This window comes from Vigna unguiculata, chromosome 3 (assembly GCF_037176805.1).
Source record: "Vigna unguiculata cultivar grain cowpea cultivar isolate G323 ecotype 2 chromosome 3, ASM3717680v1, whole genome shotgun sequence".
NCBI classification, from domain to species: domain Eukaryota; kingdom Viridiplantae; phylum Streptophyta; class Magnoliopsida; order Fabales; family Fabaceae; genus Vigna; species Vigna unguiculata.
In genome coordinates this window covers 20,985,583-20,996,124 of record NC_140794.1, presented here as the reverse complement: position 1 = coordinate 20,996,124, position 10,542 = coordinate 20,985,583, and the positions used below count along the sequence as shown (strand labels likewise).

The window sequence follows — 10,542 nt, the reverse complement described above, 5'->3', positions numbered from 1 at the left end:
AAAATGACAGGTAACAACGATGTCGTGTAGTGATGTTCGAGGGTGTTTGAGTTATTTTCTATTATTGAGCTGCAGTTAATAATTGTAGGGGGTGCAGGTAGCCTTTACAATATGATAGCACTCGCCCATATAGCAGTCGATTTTAAGCCATTGTAAATTAGTATATTGTTTAAACAGATCTGCAAACTATGTGATAGTATAAAACTTTATGTAGTAATATCTTACATTATACTTATAGAGTTCTATGATATGCTTACATCGACACATTATATAACATTTATCTCTACTTTTCACCTTATCTTTTTTTTTTTTATCATCATTCGCACAACTGAAAAATACCTAATAACTCAAAGGAACAACAAATCTTAAAATTCTTATTCAAAATGCATGAATGTTGTTCCGTGTCTTTGTAGAATTGAATGCAAGTACAATATTTCTTATGTATGAAAACAGAAATATTAAATGAACTTACAATACTACTTAAGTGGATAAACTAATTGTTTAAAGATGTATTACATTTGAAGGGGCTGCAAATGTACTTACAATACACAAAAATCAATTCACGTTATCATCAATTTAATTTTTTTATAGTTTTATCCACTCATTTATTGACATACACATTCAGGCTTCATTTTACCCTTAGTTCCTTCTACTTGAAATTCTCAAATTCTGAAAATCTACACAATTAATTAATTAAATTATTCTAAACCTTCTATTCAAGACTTAGTAACCGAAACATGAAATTTCACCTCAAGATATACCAAATTTTGTTCTTTCAAATCCTAATGTCACATCTTATAAAATTCTTCAACTTTTATCAAGTTTTTACTAAATTTTTAGCCTCAGCTTTTACATCTCAAATTCATAATAAACTCCCAAACATTTGAATTGAAAATGACAATTTAAGATAAAAGTAGACAGAGAAGGACAAAACTTGTTTATTTAATTTTAAAAATAAAGGGACTTAATGGTAAAATAATCAAAGAATCAAATTTAATTTATAAGCAAATATTTATTTATAGCTAAATCCTAAGACACAGATGTAAATAACGGTGCTAGCTAATGACTCAGCAGACAGAGCTTTTATGACAAGACAACATGGTATTAGGTACAACTTCTACCACTACACTTTCATTCATTGTTAAAAGCCCTCAATAAAACATACTTAGCCATGAAATAAGGTACTCTCCCCTACCCTCACCTAACTCTTTGTTTGGAATTACAATAAGCAATTAAACTTTTCAATTGTACCACCACATAAGTGAATGACATCAGAGATCCTGCGAGCGACGCTAGGTATAAAGCATGAAATACCCACAAAATTTAACCCTCAGCCAGAAATATGCAAAGTACCGAATGGAAATTTCACCCTTCACCCCTCTCCCAGACCAACCCCATAGTAGTTCATGATGCTTCATCTCAGTTCCTTTCATTCACCTCCTTGGGAAACATTAGTGCAAAATTCTATTTCTTGTAAATTGAATTTGTTATAACTTTTGTTACCATCGTAGTTTTCTTCAAATATTAACCTAGGTGGACTAAAGATCGGGAGAAGGGTATAAAGAATACAAAGATGCAGTGGGAAGTGAAAGAGGTAAAGTTGTACTTGCGGTCATCTGAAGTTGCAGCAACGAGCTCGACCTCTTGACAATTTGTCCCACAGACAGATCATCTGTCTTGGTGATTGGTAATGTGCAGTGAAGTAGCTCTCCATGCATCCATACTGACAAAACTTCCAGTTGTGGGAGTACTGGACTGGTGCAACAGTATTGTTATATCTCTCAACCCACATTCCCATGCTTACATCCTCCATTTTAAACAGCTGCCATCACAATATAATATTTCAGTCACCAATGAATTTTATTGATGTGGCAACTTGGAAAGTGAGGGATGAAAAATATAAGGTTAACTAACCCTTAGTCTCCTATCCTTGTGTTGAGATAGGATGAAGGTAACAATATCACTGGAAATTACATATGCGGGTCCATTTGCATAAGGAGGATATACTTCTTCTGGCCACTCCTGCAACAACAAAACACAATACCTCAGAATAGAACGAAAAAAGAACAATTTATAGCATTCCGCGCATTGTGTACTTGTCACCAAATATTTTAGACATGCACAACAACTAAGGAAAACAGAATTCAATATAAAAAATGTAATAAAATTATGAAACGCTACTGCACCAGTTCCAGTCAAAAGTAGAGTGCAGCAGAGTAACACTGACAACAGGTTCCAGTTAAAGAATAGAAAACATCTAAATCATATTTGTACTCCTGCGCATATAACTCGTAAATAGTAGTAATCGTATTGCACAAGTGTCATGACCAATGGCATCGAAGAAGTTCTAGAGTTTTCACCCTCATGTTTTCAAGACCCTATATAGGGGAAAACAAACTTCACCCTCACATCTTAGAGGGTAGGATGCACAATGAACTAAGACACTTGTTGAATATACAGAAAATAGAGTTTGAGATTAATCTCTCTTGTGTATAAATCACACATAGGATAATCTATAATAGAGAGAGGTACAACCAAAAAGAGTAACTAAGGATAAATAGAATAAATAAAAGATATTGTTTGATATTGCGAAGTGTTATGACTAATGACATCGAAGAAGTTCTAGAGTTTTCACCCTCATGTTTTCAAGACCCTATATAGGGGAAAACAAACTTCACCCTCACATCTTAGAGGGTAGGATGCACAATGAACTAAGACACTTGTTGAATATACAGAAAATAGAGTTTGAGATTAATCTCTCTAGTGTATAAATCACACATAGAATAATCTATAATAGAGAGAGGTACAACCAAAAAGAGTAACTAAAGATAAATAGAATAAATAGAAGATATTGTTTTGATATTGCGATTAACAATATCAAACAATATCTAAACAACATCTAACATTTCCTCTCAAGCTGGAGCATACAAATCGTATGTGTCAAACTTGTTACAAATATAATCAATTCTAGGTCCCGTAAAGACTTAGTAAAAGTATCTGCTAACTGATCACTTGAGTTAACAAACTCAGTCTTGATGTCTCCAGATATAATCTTTTCCTAAATGAAATGACAGTCAATCTTAATGTGTTTGGTCCTCTCATAAAAGACATAATTATAGCTAATATGAAGAGCAGCCTGATTGTCACACACGTGTCATTTGAGTGACATCTCCAAATTGTAACTCTCTAAGCAATTGCTTAAGCCAAACAAGTTCAAAGACAGCTGAGGTCATAGCTCTATATTCTGCTTCTGCACTGGATCTTGCTACAACACTTTGTTTCTTACTTTTCCACGAAATCAAGTTACCACCAATGGAGACATAATACCCAAATGTAGATCTTCAATCAGAAGGAGATCCCACCCAATCTGCATTTGAATAGCAAACAAGTCTTGTATGGCTATTAGAACCATATAAAAATCATTTTCCAGGAGGTCTTTTAATATACTTCAAGATACGAATGACTGCATTCTAATAATCTTCACATGGAAAAGTAAAAAATTGCCTTACCACACTGTCTGCAAGAAAATGTTAGGACGAGTAACTGTAAGATAATTCAATTTCCCAACCAATCTTCTATACTGCTCAGGATCAGATATAAGCTCCTCTTGATTTGATAAAAGTTTAGTATTAGAATCCATGGGTGTATCAACAAACTTTAAACTCATCAACCCAGTTTTCTCCAAAATATTCATGGCATACTTTCTCTAAGATATACCAATACCATTATTGGACTGTGTCACCTCAATACCCAAAAAGTATCTGAGTTTGCCAAGATCTTTGGTTTAAAAATGGTGACAGATATGTTTCAATTGAGAGATGCCATGGTTGTCACTTTCTGTAAGAACGATGTCATCAACATATGCTATCAAGTAAACACATCCAACACTCGAGTGTTGATAAAAGACAGAATGATCTGCTTCACACCGAGTCATACCAAATTGTTGAACAACATTGCTAAACTTTCCAAACCAGGCCCTAGTAGATTGTTTTAGGCCATGTAAGGATTTGTGAAGATGACATACCATCTCAAAAGACTCCCCTTGAGCAACAAACTCAGGAGGTTGCTCCATGTAGATTTCTTCTTGCAAATCACCATTGAGGAAAACATTTTTAGCATCCAGTTGATAAAGAGGTCATTATTGAAGAGCAGTCATGGCGATAAACAAACAAACAAAAGCCATCTTGGCTACAGGGGAAAAGGTATCGCCATAATCCAACCCAAAAATTTGAGTATAACCTTTGACCACAAGACGAGCTTTGAGACAATCAATAGTACCATCAGGTCCAACTTTAATAGCAAACACCCACTTGTAACCAACAAATTTTCCATACGGTAACGGGACCAGTTCCCAAATTTCACTGTTATGAAGAACACTTAGTATTTGAGAAATTTGTTGAACATAGCAAGTGTATCAGATGAAACAAAAGAAGAATCCTCAGCAGACGAAGGTTGGGAATGATTGGTCTGAACAACTGCAACATATTAAGGACGACGACCATTTAATGCATAACACTTGTCAATCTTGTGACCTAGTTTGCCACAATGTTCACACTTAGGATGCCCTTTTCCCTATTTGTGAGGGCGAGTACAGTCATTACTGTGAGATGCCGACGCAAAATAATCATCAAGAGAAGCAGGTGTATCAGTGTTGGGTTTCTCTTGTACACGCAAAAGAGTAGAGCATGTTGAAGTCAAGGTGGGAACAACCAGGGAACCCAAAATCTGATCACCAATATGGGAATCTGTGTAATGCCCCTAGCATGAAGAGCTTTGATCGTTGCGCTATCTTTGTGGCAAGGTCAGGGAAAAGAGGCAATAACTCATTGAACTCATTAAAAAGAGCATGAATTTGAGTATCACTAGTGTATAATAACTTAGTATGCTCCCAGATTTGAGCACACGTTTCGTAGGAACGAAAAATCTACTTTAACGAAGGATCAAGAGTACTCTTGAGAACCACACATAATTGAGCATCAATTGTGTCCCAACGATCTTCCTCAATAGGAGTGAGAATAGATGCTTTCGGGACAAGATGATCAAGATACCTCTAACTCGACCATAATCTGATGCTTGATGACCATTTGGCATAATTAGAGTCAGTTAACTTGTCAAAGGATAAGTGCACATTAACATAATTAGTGTAGCCGGAAGGATCAGACTCAGCATTGGCAGAATTGTAAATAGTAGAAGTAGCGGAAGAAGTCATGAAAGGGTAGAAAACTGCAAAACCTTCAAAAATGTCTCAAAGCAGAAAACAAAGTTACAATCAGGTGAAACCTGAAAAATTGCAAAAGAGGCTTAGGGCTTAGAGCTTGAGAAAGAGGAACGATTGCAAGAATTCCTTCTCAATCATAAATTTTGCTTTTGTGAAATAGGTTTAAGACTTAAACTATAGGAAAGAGGAACTATTGCAAGGATCCCTTCTCAATCATGGATCGTGTGGGGCTTTTGATACTATGTTGAATACAGAGAGAAAATAGGATTTGAGTTTAATCTCTCTTGAGTATAAACCACACATAGAGTAATCTATTCATAATAGAGAGGTACAACTAAAGAGTAACTAAAAATAAATAGAGTAAATAGAAGATATTGTTTGATATTGTGATTAACAATATCTAACAATATCTTAACAATATCAAACAATATCTAACAACACTAATATCAAATATATCATTTAAGCTCCGAGGAGAGCAAGAAATTGATTGTTAAATTAACAAACAAGAAAAAGTAAAGCATACAAAGCTCATGTATGTCTATCATAATACCTCATAAGTGACTGCCCATTTGCCATTTCTTAGAGGCCGATGTAAGAGATTGAGATTGCCCATATAAAGGGGCTTTTCTGGGGCGACCTTCTCAATTTCCTTCAAGACGGTACCCACCCTAATAAATGTATCATCGTCACATTTCATAACATATGCAGCTGTCACATTCTGAATCTGCATAAATGAAAATTAACTAATATCCTCAAGGTATTTAAGAGTTGAAGCAGGTTTAAGCAATTGGAGGAAAGAATTAAATAAATTGAAAGGAAAGCAGTTTTCAGTAGCTGAAAGAATTGAACTCACCCCATACTCACAAATGGCTACAGTTTTAAGAACAACAAGCTCATAGCGATCCATAAAGGGCAAAATGACAATATCACCAAAATAAGCAGCCTCCTTCTTCAGCACTGCATTCACTTCCGTCCTTGTATTCTACAATTGTTGTTTACAACAGGCAAAAAACCAGAAAATTTAGCCATAGAATATCACTACTACGAGGGAGAGAGACATGAAACAAAAATACGCAATACCATCTACGAATTTCAAACAAACCCAAAACTCAGATTTTCATATGTACACATTGATTGCACATTTCAAGTACTTAAGTATAACTAATTGTGTACAAATTTTAACAAATGATGTTCTTTTCAGTAATTGCATTATATTTCAAAAGGGCATTTCAGCATAGAAAATATCTCATGAAAATCCAACATTTTAGTGTATATTTGTGATTCTATCACTATGCCTACTGTAGGAAATCAGTGTAGACCACATGATCTTAAATAGCTCTAATACCACACCATGAACCAATTATCCAAAACGCTTAAGCTGTTAGGAGTGTGGAAAGGCAAATGAATGGTTAGTATATGAAACACTACTATGTATTGAATTATGGTTTAACCAAATATATCAATCTCGTCCAATGCATTTGCATGTGAATTATAGCAACACTATGCGCTGAAGATTGGAAGAATAAAAGTTGTACGTGCAGATATCTTTTTTAAAAAGGATAGCTTCACGGAACCTAACCCAAAATAGCTTAGTCAAGGTGACAGCTATCCCAACTCTTAAAACTCTCTTACCATTCACATAGCATGCTTAAGTCACACACCAAGGTCAATGGGTTCCATTGCCAATGGGGATCACATAGCCTGTATTGGTAAGGAACTTTGGTCCTAAAGTTTTTTCTTTTTCTTCTTTCTAAGGTAAATTCAGTAGTACATATCAAGTCAGGCTTCATTTAACCGAAACAAATTTCACTAATTACTGTAAAACATGATCACTCCTTTCACTACCCAAATCTCAATTATAGCACCAAACTCCAAACATAAGTATAATTAATATTCTTGGTTGGTTAAGTGAAAAACTCATACTAAGAGCTCCTGTTTTCTTCTGATTTTATTATATTTGAAACACCAATCCTGATGTGGTAACTCCAAATTCTATTTGCAATAGATAACCAATACATGCTTGAAGTCAAACCAGATGTTCTATTATTTCCTCATCATGATTGAAACACAAAATTTTTCCTTAGAAGTTAGAACTTCCAAGAAATAATTTAGGAAAGTTGTTTTTCCCTTGTACATGAAACATTTACTGTACCCTATGACATTCTTGGTATCAGGTGTCTATTTGTGCTCATGTTGTTAGTGAATCACTACATGCCAGATATAAATAAAGATAAAAACCTTACCAGTGCCACAAAGAATCGTGCTACTACGTCTGAAGACTGAATTGGAGCAGATTGCATCCATGTCTTTCTAACCGCCATGCGTTCTGCAAAGTGATTTGAAGCTGAAAGAACTCCAATGAAAAGTTTAATAGGATGCTTTGGTAAAGGTCTGGCTTTCCAGGTCTCTGTCATTTCCAGTACCCTTTGAGGTGAGAAACTAGGATGGGAAGTTGGAAGAGAAGTAGCATAAATTGAATGAACATCCAAATCCCCTTTAACTGCCAATCCTGTAGCATCCTCAAGGGTAAATCCCTGAAGAAAAATAGAAAACATGAGACAGGAAAAAAATCTGCTGATCACAGCAGCAGATTATAGAAAAATGGGAATAAATTCCAGGTATTCTCAATGTTTAAGCTAAGGGAGTCATCCTTCAACGTGTATAACATGATCTATTACCATTAACACAAACGGTTGAAACCAAAATTCTAAATCTACATGTCATAATATATGTAAAACAAATACACCAAAACTTTTTTAACTCATTAAAGCAAATAAAAAACACCTATCTCACCAGATTATGATCATTAAGAAGCTAGATATGCAATTTCATACCATATGGATGCTTAGCAGAGTCATTAAATGAAAACACCTAATATTATCTCATGAAGAAACTTACAGTCCGATATGGAAATGAAGTTACATGACGACCTCCAATATTAATATGGTATCCATCAACACCGGCACGCAGTGTAAGGACAAACATTCTGCCCTCTATTAAAGGGAATGGCCAGGTCATTTCTGGCTTTTGCTCACGTCCAATAAAACGCTTAAACCATGATGTTGATTTGGACTCTTTAGAGTCTATAATGTCATTCCGTATCCATTTCTCACACCGTCTGTATCCATCGACTGTCAAATAAAATAATAAAAAATTACAAGGCTACAAGCAGATATATGTCATACATCACCAGACTCACACTATAAGCAACTGGAATATCATAAAAAGTAAAACAAAAACATTCACAAAACTACTAAAAATTGAAAGATGACCCTCCTAAGTTCATGCATACTAGCAATATAACTTAACTGCAATAACCATTACATTTTTATGTTTTACTGCTTTATTAAAATAGACCAATCAAGAAGGTAAAAATTATTGCTCTGTTGATCACGTAATAGCCAAGTAGTAAGGTGCACCTATTTTCATTATTTGTTAGAGTTTTCTTATTCCATATTTACTATGATATCAAATGCATTTTATTTTAAATAATGACAGCGAGGGAGGTTCAATTCTGCAATACTTTTTTTTCTAAATAACATGCTTCAAAATGAATACGAAATATGATACATCATACCAAGCATTTCTTCTTCATCCCCAGATGGCAGACCATCACATCTTTGAGAGGCTCCCCAGTGCATTCTGTAACAGGTATTATGCTCAATTACAGGTCGTTTGCTCCAATCCCCCCTTACTCGAGGATTCAAGTGGAGGATCTTTGGAGGATCCTCCCCATCCACTGACTTAAGCCCTTGCAATTCAACCATGAATTGTGAAACTGAAACCAACCTTCCATCTTTCTTTTTCTTGGAAAGCTGGGGAACATACTCCTTATGAGCATAATGGGGTGTCCCAACCACAGTGATCGAAGAACCAGCAGCAAGCCCACAGGGAAGAAACATTAAATTATCTCCTTTCATCAACTCGTGCCCATTCATGGACACCCAAGAAGGGCATGACTCAGGCTTTCCATCAAGGATAGAACTTTTAACCGGCTCATTCTCATCAACCTTTTCTACTTCCTGCCAAGCCTTCAACCCCAATATCCATGCCTCCTCCACCATCTTCTCAAGCACAGACAAATCGTTGGTCCTCTTAAATTCCTGCATTATCTTCCCAGTTATCCTACCATACCGAGGCGGAATATGCATCGTAGACTCCGAAAGACGCTCCTCCTTCTTTGGCTCCGTGTTTGGCCTCAAGGGGGCATCCTGATCCCCATTATCTTCCAATCTCCTGTGAAATGCATCTCTATAAACAGAACTCACAATAGACTTGCTCAAATCTGAATCTTCAGAGTCCAAAACGGCTGCACCCTCCAACCTATTATAACTCTCATCTCCACTTAACGTTGACACAATTCTTAAAAACTGTGGAAATTTACATGACACAAACAACAAGTACAACACCCCAATGCCAAACAAAAAGTGAGACAGTTTAAATCTCCGCGTGTTAGGAGGATCGCTTTTCGTTTTCTTCATCTCCAACAAAACCACACTCTACAGACACAACAACAATCTCCTCTCCCCACAAGACCAAATTTGGAAGGCAAACCCACACTCAAATTCTCAACAAAAGTATAACGGTCCTACATTAGGAAACAGTGCCAGACATTTTCAAAGGAATCAGAAGAATCAAACCTCAGCGATGCGGGAGAGATCGAGCTTCGGAAATCGACCAATGTAACAAGGAATCAACAAATTGGAAAGAAACCCGTTTCAGTTGGACCCGGAGAACCATTAAAGCTACAAGCTTTAGACAGAACTCCGCTAAAAAGTCGATCTCCACTCGGAACCCTAATGCACTACCCTGGAAAGTGAATGGCTATGAACCTGGAAATGAACGCTGTAATGATGACATTTGAAAACAAAGGGAGGGGACCCAGAATTTAAAATAGAGATAGTAAATAAATAAAATAATAGAAGAAGAAGAAATCGTTAAGGAAAAAGAAAATGAAAGTTTGTCACTTTATTTTATTATTTAATCATTTCTCATCGCCAAATTCCGATAGTAACTGTCTTCCGTTTTTAATGTCCTGATTTCATTCATAAGGAGCATTTCGAATTTTGTACTATTGCGCTTAGTTACGACCAAGGACAACAAATATTAATAGTGACATAAATAATCCTATGATACAATATTTTAAAGTTTAAATTTACAGAAATGATTAATTCCACGCTATGTAATAATTGCAAATAAATTATTTTTAGTTTTACTTCAGTTTCTAATAATTTGTTAGAAAGTAATAAACTTATTTATAATTTTGTTATTTTCACAATTTTAATTTATGATTAAGAGTGCGTGAAAGATAAGTTTATGTTAAT

At 35.4% G+C, this 10,542-nt stretch overlaps 1 protein-coding gene and 1 long non-coding RNA gene across 2 annotated transcripts; both read right to left on the bottom strand.

Moving 5' to 3' along the window:
* Positions 1-971: 971 nt before the first annotated feature.
* LOC114177772 (hydroxyproline O-galactosyltransferase GALT2-like) lies at positions 972-10,116 on the bottom strand. The gene is made up of 7 exons (XM_028063288.2): positions 8,796-10,116; positions 8,117-8,349; positions 7,462-7,752; positions 6,072-6,200; positions 5,769-5,942; positions 1,915-2,022; positions 972-1,822 (listed from the first exon to the last, which is right to left on the bottom strand). The coding sequence occupies exons 1-7, from the start codon at positions 9,697-9,699 to the stop codon at positions 1,613-1,615; spliced, it is 2,049 nt and encodes a 682-aa protein (XP_027919089.1). The 5' UTR covers positions 9,700-10,116; the 3' UTR covers positions 972-1,612.
* On the bottom strand, positions 2,545-5,762 carry LOC146887574 (uncharacterized). Its single transcript, XR_014993836.1, has 2 exons — positions 3,510-5,762; positions 2,545-3,367 (listed from the first exon to the last, which is right to left on the bottom strand). It is a non-coding gene; the product is annotated as an uncharacterized LOC146887574 (long non-coding RNA).
* Positions 10,117-10,542: the final 426 nt, after the last annotated feature.